Source organism: Muscardinus avellanarius (assembly GCF_963383645.1).
Source record: "Muscardinus avellanarius genome assembly, chromosome: 15".
Taxonomy (NCBI): Eukaryota; Metazoa; Chordata; class Mammalia; order Rodentia; family Gliridae; genus Muscardinus; species Muscardinus avellanarius.
The window spans coordinates 68,792,325-68,803,151 of NC_137801.1; the positions used below are offsets into that span (position 1 = coordinate 68,792,325).

Genomic DNA, 10,827 nt, shown 5'->3' on the forward strand with positions numbered 1-10,827 from the left:
AAGGAACACCTAAAGCAAAGGATCTTGTCTTTCTTTTGGTATGACTAGGAGGCCTGAGCAATTTCACAGAGAGAAAGAAACAAGAAAATCTATTTTCTGGTGCTGGGGATCGAACCCGGGGCCTCACACGTGCGAGGCAAGTGCTCTACCACTAAGCTAAGAAAACCTCTAAATTAAGAAAACCTCTTCACATGACAAAGAAGCTGGCACTGACTCTGTCTGGCGCTATCAGCAGGACAGACTTGTCCAGAGATGAGATGGCTCTGGACAATAGGACACCACTTCGGAATTGAGGAGCCCGAAAGCACCGGCTGCCTGTGGCCTTTAATTAACATCGAAATAGATAACATATCTTCTATAATTATAATACGGAAATGTCTAGGACCAAAAATAGATACATTTCTTGGCAAGAGCCGTGGGAAGAGCTGTGAGAGGCGTCCATCCCGGGCTTTCGGCAGCAGCATCCCCACAGCCAGGCTGCTCAGCGCTTGGGGACGGAGGTGAAGATGCGCAGCCCGTGCATCCCTTTGATTTCTTCTTTCAGGGCCTGAGCAAGCGAAAGAGCATCACCGTTTATTTGTGTGATTGACAGTGATTACAGAGTATCTTTACATTAAGGATCTTTTTCTATCTGAAGGAGACCGCACATGCTCTGCGGAAGCAATTTTTCCTTTATAATTTCTTTTATTTTTTTAGAATCAATAACATCTGAGCTGGGTGCGATGGAGCACAGCTGGAGCCACAGCACTTTTGGACCCCGAGGCAGGAGGATCACCTGAGCTCGGGAGTCCCGGGCCAGCCTGGGTAACACAGCGAGACCCGGTCTCAAAAACCAAGACACTCAAACACAAAAGCTCCTAACACGGACTAATAGTGAGAAAGTAGAAAAAGGTGCATGGAGTAGCAGTCTCCTCCCCACACCTGCACTCCATCCTCCTTTCTGCCCCAACCCCCCAAAACAGTTATTATTAGCTTCTAGTATTCTTTGCAGGGATTTTATTTTATTTTTTATTTATTTTTATTTTTATTTTTTTTGGTACTGGGATTCCTGGAAGCCCTTCTACCTCCGGGCTACACTCCCAGACCTATTTTATATATTTTAAATTTGGAAATAGGGTCTCTTAAGCCAGTGCGGCTGGATTTGAACCTGTACGATCCTCCTGTCTCTGCTTCCCAAGCGCGGGGATTACAAACATGTGCCACCACCCCCGGCTTTGCAGGGATTTTATTTTATTTTATTTTATTTTATTTATTTATTTTTTTGGTGGTACTGTGGTTCCTGGAAGCCCTTCTACCTCCGGGATACACTCCCATGGGCTATACTCCCAGACCTATTTTTTAATTTTTATTTTATGTGGAAACAGGGTCTCTTAAGCCAGCAAAGCGCGATCCTCCTGTCTCCACCTCCCAAGCACGGGGATTACAAGCATGCGCCACCACGCCTGGCTCTGCAGGTATTTTAAAACACATATTCAGCTGGGCATGGTGGCGCACACTTGTAATCCCCGCGCTTGGGAGGCTGAGACAGGAGGATCATGCAGGTTCGAAGCCAGCCACACTGGCTTTAGAGACCCTGTTTCCAAATAAAAAGATAATACAAAATAGGTCTGGGAGTATAGCCCGGAGGTAGAAGGGCTTCCAGAAACCCCAGTACCACCAAAAAGTAAAAAATAAAATACATATTCAAGAGTCAGGCGTGTTGGCACACACTTGTAATCCCAGCATTTGGGAGGCTGAGACAGGAGGATTGTGCAAGTTCGAAGCCAGCCTCAGCTACTTAGTGAGGCCCTTTGCAACTCAGTGAGACACTGTTTCAAAATAAAGAATAAAAAATAAGGCTGGGGGTGTCACTTGGGAAAAAAAAAAAAGGAAGATGCATATTTGCATATTCAAGCCGGGCGTGGTAGTGCACACTTATAATCCCAGCATTCGGGAGGCTGAGACAGGAAGATCACGGTTTGCGGACAGCCTCAGCTACTTAGTGAGGTCTTTGCAACTCAGTGAGACCCTGTTTCAAAATTAATAATAAAAAGTAGGTTTAGAGGTATAGCTCGAAGATAGGATGCCCCTGGGTTCCATCCCCAGTACTGCAAAAAACAAAAAACAAAGCAAAAAAAAGCATATTCAAGCTATGTTTAAAAAACACAACCTGCTAACATTTCAAACACACTGTTCTGCACCTTCACTTTTTCTGTCTTGGAGATCTTCCATATCAGGCTTAAAAAATGTCTTTGCAACAGCGCTGTGTCCCATGAGATGGATGAATGGTAGCTTTCAACCTGTCCCCTAATAAACTTTAAGGCTGCTTCCTATGTTTTGCTATTTCAAGCAATGAGCAGCTGTTCTTTAAAATCACACTGACTGTGGTTGGACTCAGTAGGGCACATTGTCATCTCAGTATTTGGGAAGCTGAGACAGGAGGATCACCAATTTGAGGTCAGCCTCAGCAACTCAGCAAGACCCTGCTTCAAAATAAAAAATAAAAAGGCATCCCCATTACAAAAAAAAAAAAAAAAAAGCAAACATCACCACACTCTTAATCATCCAGAAGGTGCCCAGACTACATCAGTACATTCAGACACACATCGGCAGCCTCACACTGTGCTGTGGCTATGGGGGGGTCGCCTCAGGCTCGGGGACTGTCCTCCTCTGCCGCCCACCTTGGCCTCCTGAGACAGGACAGTGCTGGTGGGGTGGTGGCCGGGCAGTGACCTCTAGAGTAAGCCAGGCAGTGTCCGCCCCAGCATAAGTGCACAGTAATGCCAGGATGTGAATTCTCCAAAGTGCAATGCCTTTCAGGGACTGATTTTTTTTTTTTTTTTTTTTTTTTTGTGGTACTGGGGATGGAACCCAGGGGCCTTCTACCTATGGGCTACACTTTCAGACCCATTTTTTAATATTTTATTTGGAAACAGGGTCTCGCTAAGCTGCTGAGAGCCTCACTGAGTAGCTAAGGCTGGCTTTGAACCTGCGCGATCCTCCTGTCTCAACCTCCCAAGTGTGGGGATTACAAGCATGCGCCACCATGCCTGGCAGGGAATGAATATTTAATTCCCTATGAGCCAGTGAGAAATGGCAGGCCAGGTCTCTTTTGTGCCTGCACCCCTCGCCAAACCCTGCCTGGGCTCCTTCCGGGTGCCAGGACCTTTGTTAGGTGGCGGCTGTCACGGAGCCTGCTTGCTTGGGGACAACAGGGAAGCAGCCGGGTCGCCTTCCCAGGACAGGGCCAGTGAAATGCATGTTGCTGTCGAGACTCAGGCCACCTGGAGCCCAAGACAGACAGGCGACGTTCCCCGACACGGAGGGACTGGCCGCCCTCGCCGGCCTCGGTGCAGGTTCGCGTCCGGTCCAGGCACTGCGGGCGAGCGGTCACGGGGCTCGCTCGCTGCTGACTCGCCATGTGTCTGTGCTGTTCTCAGGGCTCGACGTGCACTTTATCACTAACCCTCCTAACAACTCCGCGAGGCAAGGGCCCTTCCTATCCCTGTTACAGATCGGGAAACCGAGGCCAGGAGGCCGAATAACTTGCTCAAGTTACAAGATGCAGCCACACCGAGCAGAACTCAGATCTGCAATGTGGGCATCAATCAGAACGCACATCTTTCGCCTCTTGCAGCTGTGGCTTCGAAGCGTGAAATGCTCACGAAATAATAGCAAGCAGGAGGCTGGTCACACGGGGCAGTGAACAAAACCCAAGCTCCACGGCCCTTTTTATTTTTGAAACAGTCTTGCTAAGTTGCCAACAGTCTAGGTTGCCAAGGCTGTCCACGAACCTGCAATCCTCCTGTTTCTGCCTCCCGAGAACTGGGATTACAGGTTTGTGCCATCACGCCTGTCCCCAGCTTCCGTTTCTCAGGTTCCCAGCCCTGTCTGCAGGATTGTAGTACGGCATGCCCCGCGTGTAGTACGGTGAAGACACCGCGGCTCTGAGCGGCCCTCAGCTGCCGAGGGCCGGGGCAAAGTTATGCCGCCGCTCCCACTCACCTGATTAACCATCTGGTGCTGCTGGACAGTTCTCTTCTCCTTAAATTCTTCTGATTCGATTTTAATTTCATACATCGCCCCACAGCCTCCTAAAATAAACACAAGTCAAACGTATTTGAATTATTAAGTACAGGTAGCTATAGTCCCATGGGTCCTGGAAGTACTACACAGTCCAAAAAAGGCCTGGATATTGTTATTCAGCCTAAAGGAAAGCCGCTTAAGACAAGCAGAGAAAGATCCTGGCTCCTGACCTTTGCACACCCTCCTCCTGGCAGGCTGCCGCCACCCGGGGCGCTCTTCCTCTAGGAGGCCGCTGCGCCACCAGGGCAGGCAAGGTATGGCACAAAGCATGGGATGTGTAGGCACAGAAAGCATTTCATTTTAGTGGACCAACAAATACCAGAGAAGAGTGGGAAGGGCTGGATTTTGATGGTCCACCTTCCAAAAGGCCTGCAATCAGCAAAAAGTACAAAAATACGCTATAATTTGTTTTAAAACTTGTGTTTGAGTTGGGCGTGGTGGTGCACGCTTGTTATCCCAGCATTTGGGAGGCTGAGATGGGAGGATCTTGGTTCGCAGCCAGCCTCAGCTACTTAGGGAGGCCCTCCGCAAATTAGTGAGACCCTGTTTAAAATAAGAATAAGATACCGCGCTGGGGGTGTAGCTTGGGGGTAGAATGCCCTGGGTTCTATCTTCAGCACCACAAAAAAATAAAAAAAATAATAAAACTTGTGTTTGTAATACTATCCAAAAGGAAGGGAGACTTGATGAAGGAAACGGACACTCTGCACACGTATGAAATCATCAACGCCAATCTCAGAATCGCGTGGGGCAGGAAGTGGGGTGCAGTGGGGGGAGCTCTCCTCGTGCCGTGTGCATGTAGGTCTCCATCAGTCTGAACTTCATTATGATGTATGCTTACAATGCACCGATAAAGTTAGAAAATTATGAATGTTCATTAAAGAAAAAAGGAAAGAAACAGGTGTAAGCTTCAGGGACACAGCACTATGCTGGGCTTGAAGCTGCCTACGGGCTACCTCTGGTCCCTTCTCATCCCCAGAACAGCCTCTGGCCTTCCCGGGGGCGCAGGACAGGGTCAGGGCAGGCCCACGGCAGGCCTCCTAGCCCTGCTGTGGACGCAGGATCGCACACATGCTACACCAGCCCAAAACCCAGTGAACGAGGGTCCTGGAACGCGGGGCCGCCGCCGGCTCGAGGCTTGGTTTTGCTCATAATGTGCTCCAGGAGTCCACCTTTTGGTCACACCCAGGTCCCTGGCTTCAATGACTGAAGACAGGGAAAAACCCCAGTTTCTACTACACACTCATGACTTAGCTACTGCTGGGGCCCCCGCAAGGGGCAGGGTCCTCCCACCAGCAAGCAAGCCGTCCTGCAGCAGCGACGCCAGCTCATCCAACTCGGCCGACGCGCCCACCTGGTCGCCGATGCCAGTCGCAAGCCCCGGGCAGTGTGACCTGCTACGGTCAGGCTCCCGTGACCCCCTCCTTGGGTATGACTAGTTTTACTGGTATTGGGGGTTTTGGGTATGCTTTCTTTTGTATGTGCTTGGGACTGGGGATCAAATCAGGGGGCTCTCCACTGAGCTCCCTCCCCAGCCCTTTTGTTATTTTTCATTTTGGGACAGGGCCTCACTGAATTCAGGCTGGACTCAAACTTTCGATCCTCCGGCCTCAGTCTCCTGGGTCGCCATTACAGAGCCTACAGGTGAAGCTATGCGGAGGACGAGGGATGTGGTGCTCCCTGCCCCCTCTGGGTGCACCACCCTCCAGGAGGACGTTCTCCACGTGCAGCCAAGCTTAGCTACCCAGAAGCTCTCCAAACTGTCTTTTGGGATTTTATGAAGGCTTCGCTGCAAGGGTGTAATTACTGATAGTCTGGAGGTGGGGTGGGGAGAGGCAGCAAGGCTGGGGTCTGCTCAGATTCTGTTTGGTCTCTCTGGGCAGCATTCCTTCTTTGGGAGACTGTGGCAGGGCCCCTTTACATCTTTTAAAAATTTTTATTGGTGCATTGTATTCATACATCATAATGGGGTAAAAAACTTGTGTAGACAGACATGCACACATCGCCCAGTTAGCCCCTATCCTATCCCCACCCCATCCCTCCTTCCCATGCTTGGCTTAGTGGTTGACTTCGATATATTTAAGTTCATCATGTGCTTTAGAGAGCTTCCTTCGTCCCCCACCCCATCCCTTCAGTTAGGTCGGCCTATTTGCTCCTCTATAGGATTTCCTTTTTCACCTAGAGTTCCTCCTATGACCCATTTCTCCCTAGTTTTCACATATTAGGGAAAGCATCTGCTTTCTTATTTTTTGAAACTGACTAATCTCACTTAGCATAGTGTCCTCCAGTTCCATCAATTTCCCTGTAAATGATGTAATTATGATTTTTTTAATGGCTGAGTAAAATTCCATTGTGTACATATCCCACAGTTTGTAATCCATTCATCTGTTGATGGACATCTTGGCGTGATGGCGCACACATGAGAGGCTGAGACAGGAGGATTGCAGGGTTGAGGACAACCTCAGCGAACAGTGAGACTCTCATTAACCTAGAGAAACCCTTTCAAAATAAAAATAAAACAGGGCTAGGGGTGTAGCTCAGAGGTAGAATGCCCCTGGGTTCAATTTCCAGTGCCACAAAAAAATAAAAATATTAAAAAATTTTTAAAAAGGAAATACGAGCTGGGCGTGGTGGTGCGTGCTTATAATTCCAGCATTCAGGAGGCTGAGACTGGAGGATCGCGGTTTGCGGACAGCCTCAGCTACTTAGTGAGGCCATCTGCAACTGAGACCCTGTTTCAAAATAAAGAATTAAAAATAGGGCAGAGCGTGTAGCCTGAAGATCAAATGCTCCTGGGTTCCATCCCCAGACCCACACACACACAAAAAAGTCTTATCAGAGAATTTCCTTGTGGTCATCTCCAAGACAGAAAGGTGGGTAAGATTAGTTTCTCTGATCCGCCTTGGGGGGAATTATGAGCCAGGAACTGTGGTCAAAAACCAAAAATACATATACCATAATATCACAGTACGCTTTCTGTACCTGGCCCAGGGCTGGGCAGAGCCAGACAATGGCTCGTGTCCAGCTCTGGCCAAGGCCTGGGGCAGGTAAAGGCCTGGCGACATCGAGGTCTCAGCGGTGCCTGACAGCCCTTGCTCAGTGAACCACCTGAACAGATCTGTAGTCTCCTGGAGCTTTCTCAGAAGCTGTGGAAACGAAAGCCGGGCGTGGTGGCTCACACTTGTAATCCCAGCTTTTGGGAGGCTGAGACAGGAGGATGGCTGTTTGAGAACAGCCTCGGCTACTTAGTGAGGCCCTTTACAACTCAGTGAGACCCTGTTTCAAAATAAAGAATAAAAAATAGGTCTGGGTGTGTAGCTCAGAGGTAGAATGCCCCAGGTTCCACCCCCAGTACTGAAGAAAAAGAAAAAAGAAGTTGTGGAAACAGTATAGCTTGCACTCACTGAAGTCAGCAAGCCCTTGTGACACGTGGGGCAGCGGGCCGCACCTGGGGTGGAGATTCAGGCTGAGCCTCTCTGGCTGCTCACAGTCCCATGTGTATGTCTGGACAAGGGCCTGCCTTCCCCACACTGTGAGCGCAGCGGCTGTGCTCCAGCCTGCTCCCAACACTGAGGCGCCGGCGGCCGCCCGAGGAGGTCAGGGCCTGCTCGGCTGGTAAGTGGACTTAGCACAGCCCTGACACCTCCTCCCTGTGAGGGGCTGCAAAGGACCCAGGGCCTCTCTGAGCCTGTCTCCCCCAGATGAAAGTAAGCACTTGGAACTCTGCTATCTGGATGTCGGGAGGCATGAGACAGCTAGAGTAAGGCCTGTCTCATGGTTAAATGAGGAACTGTGGCCCTGAGTTCCAAAGGACCTCACTTAAGATAGGCCAGGCCTTGTCCCGTTCCCTCTGATGTTTCTGAGTCCTCCCACCCCTTCCCCAGAGTATCTGCCCCCCCCCCAGGGCGAACCCCCCTGAAGCTCCGCAGGAAGGAGAGGACGCCTCACCTGAAATGTCAGTGACCTCGATGGCTGTAGCTCGAGGAAAGCTTTCTTTGAGAATCCGGGTCACTTTGAGCTCCCCCTCGGTCTGGGAGGCAAACAGCCGGTGGACACAGTGAAGAGGAAGCTGCCACAGAACAGAGAGGAGGGCCATGGCAGAGCCAGATGGCGCTGCCCCCGCCGCCAGCCACTCCCCGGCAAGGCAGGCCCGGTCCTCACCAGCGGCTGCGCACTACGGCGGGGGAGGGGGCTACGTGGTGTCCAGTGGCCACTGGCTTCCCTGAACACAGAACAGGGTTTTCTTGGGGGAAGGAGGGATGCCTGTGACAAGGCCCCTAACTCAACAGCCGTTTAACTCCTATGACAGTTCTGTGCGACACTATCCCGATGACAGGCAAGGAAAGTGAGGCACTAAGCCGGGAGAGAGGCCAGGCGGGCAGCCTGCCCGGACCCCAGCACTCACCCTGCAGGGTCTGCAGGGCGAGGCCACAATCCACCCGCCCCTTAGGCTCCATCATTAGGCCGCACCCTCCCTGGGGGAAACTCTCGGCTGGCTCCCCTTTCACCACGCACTAACTTCACTGGAAAGAAGAGGCAAAGGAAGGAACATTTTGGACCCTTTGCCACTGACAAGAATCCCCTCCCTCCACGATGAAGCCCATGTTCTGCAAAGAACATGTCCGGCCCCTTAGGATGAAAGCGGCAGAAAGCCTGGTTGGCAGTCTATGGCTACCCTGAGCACCCGTGGGCAATAGCCCATGGCGGGCCTGGGACCAGGCTAGACTTCGGACCTGTCGGGCCGGCTCTGGGACCTCTGGCCATGGGATCTGGGTTCTTTGGTACCAAGGTAAGCTGCACAGAAACACTCGTGCAGCTCAGCTCGTCAGGAGACACCAAGTATGAAGCATCGGGGAGAAGCACCCGGTGCCGGCCTCTGCCTGGCCATGGGGGAGGGTGGGGACCGCGGCGATCTTAGCGAGTGCTGCTGCTGAGGGCGTCACCCCATCACCCTCAGGCCCCTCCCAGTGGCCTACAGCAGGGTGCTGCTACAGAACTGCTGGCTGACAAGGACTCTCTCATGGCGGAGTCTTAAAGGCCAAGAATGAGTCTGACCTGCTCTCAGCATCCCAGAGCTGAGCCCAGGGCATGCACTCCAAGCACTCGGGGTGAATGAATGAACGAGCAGATTAGGGAGACTTGGTGAAACTCGGGTCAGGAGAGAGGTCTCGCGTTAGGTCCATGTGCTACACAATACGGAGGGGCAGAAACGTGCTGTCGTGAGCCTGGTGGGACCGCAGGGCACGGTGGAGCCGCTTCTGGGGACAGACCTCGAGGGCAAAGGCACCGGGAAAGAGCCTCGGGGTGTGCCGGGGGGTCAGCATTGAAGAGTCCTTAGGAGGGGCCTTTCTATCACAGGGCAGGCCTGTGGGCAGCGCCTGCGGCGCACTGACCACGCTGAAGGCCAGCGGCCTGGCAGAACTCCTCAGCCTGCACCGGGAGGCAGGTTCCAGACCAGAAGGAAAGCGCGAGGAAGGGGGGAGTCCGAGCCGGAGAAGAGGGCGCGGGCGGAGCGCCCTCTGCCGGCCGTCTGTTCGGCCTGCGGGGTTCGCAGGGTCAAGGTCAGAGGTTCGCCCCAGTCCCGGGTCCTAGTCCCCACCCCAGGCCGGACCCACGCGCCTGGGCTCCGGCTAAGAAGAAGACTATCTCCGGCTCCGCAAATCAACATCGTCCCTGTGCGCACACTGCTCCCGTGCGTCCCCCTGACCGCCACCTCCACCGATCCTAAGCGCGCCAGGGCCGGGCACTCCGCACGCCCGCAGCGGCGAGTGAACGAATGAATGGGAAGAAAGGTCGGCCCCGCGGCCCGGCCCGAGCCCCCACCCGCAGCCCCGGCCGGCCGGGACCCCCCACAGCTCCGTCGGGGAGGCAGCCCACCCGCCGCTCACCCCGCGGCTCCCGCGGAGCAGAGGCGCTGCCGCGGCGGGGGTCCACGCCGCCATGCCGGGCCGCCGGGCCCGCCGCCCGAGGTCTGCGCGCCGCCCGAGACCGGAAGCCGCGGCGGTGGGCGAGGCTGCCCCCTGCCGTCCGGAGGCCGCGCCGCGCCGCCCCGCGTGGCGCCACCCGCGCGGCCACCTAGCCCCCATCCATGCCGGGACTCCGCCCCCCGCGCCGGCGGACTCCATCCCCACAGCCACAGAGCCCCGCCCAGCCCCATGGCCCCACCCCGCAGCCACGTGCCCACGCCCATCCCGTCGGGCTCCACCCCGAGGCCACTGAGCCACGCCCATCCCTGATGGACTCCACCCCGAGGCCACAGAGTCCGGTCCATCCCCGCCGGGCTCCACCCCGGGGCCACATAGCCACGCCCATCCCTGATGGGCTCCACCCCGAGGCCACAGAGTCCCGTCCATCCCCGCCGGGCTCCACCCCGAGGCCACATAGCCACGCCCATCCCCACCGGGCTCCACCCCGAGGCCACGGAGCCACGCCCATCCCCGCCGGGCTCCTCCCCCGACCACGCTGCTGGGGCTTCGCTGGCGGCGTCCACCGTCCAGTCTTCTGGCCACATCGGGATCGCCTTCCCCCACACCTGGACGTACCCTGGATTTCGGCCGGCCCCGCCGACTTTTTTCAAGGAAAACCCCTAGTGCCCTGGTGGAACTTCTTCCTTCCCGCTCCCCATCGCCGCAGCCCCGCTGGCTTCGGAACGGAGTTTGGGTTTCTTGCCAGGACGCGTGGAAGGATAAAAGCAGGGGGAAGTCGTTTTCCGTAATTGGTGTTAGAAAGCTCACCCAGGCTCCTGTGAGGGAGAGGGCGCTC

General features: G+C 54.3%; 1 protein-coding gene across 1 annotated transcript; it reads right to left on the reverse strand.

Moving 5' to 3' along the window:
* Positions 1–393: 393 nt before the first annotated feature.
* BOLA3 (bolA family member 3) lies at positions 394–10,021 on the reverse strand. Its single transcript, XM_080712089.1, has 4 exons — positions 9,954–10,021; positions 8,014–8,134; positions 3,985–4,073; positions 394–547 (listed from the first exon to the last, which is right to left on the reverse strand). Exons 1-4 carry the CDS (start codon positions 10,005–10,007, stop codon positions 482–484), a joined length of 330 nt encoding a protein of 109 aa, XP_080568215.1. The 5' UTR covers positions 10,008–10,021; the 3' UTR covers positions 394–481.
* Between the last annotated feature and the right edge of the window lie 806 nt (positions 10,022–10,827).

Excerpts from the sequence above, each read along its gene's own strand:
- BOLA3 (XM_080712089.1), bottom strand. The coding sequence starts at position 10,007 with ATGGCGGCGTGGACCCCCGCCGCGGCAGCGCCTCTGCTCCGCGGGAGC. Across the intron at positions 8,135-9,953 it reads TGCTCCGCGGGAGCCGCGGG|CTTCCTCTTCACTGTGTCCA; the intron begins GTGAGCGGCGGG and ends GTTCTGTGGCAG. Across the intron at positions 548-3,984 it reads AGCACCAGATGGTTAATCAG|GCCCTGAAAGAAGAAATCAA; the intron begins GTGAGTGGGAGC and ends TCGCTTGCTCAG.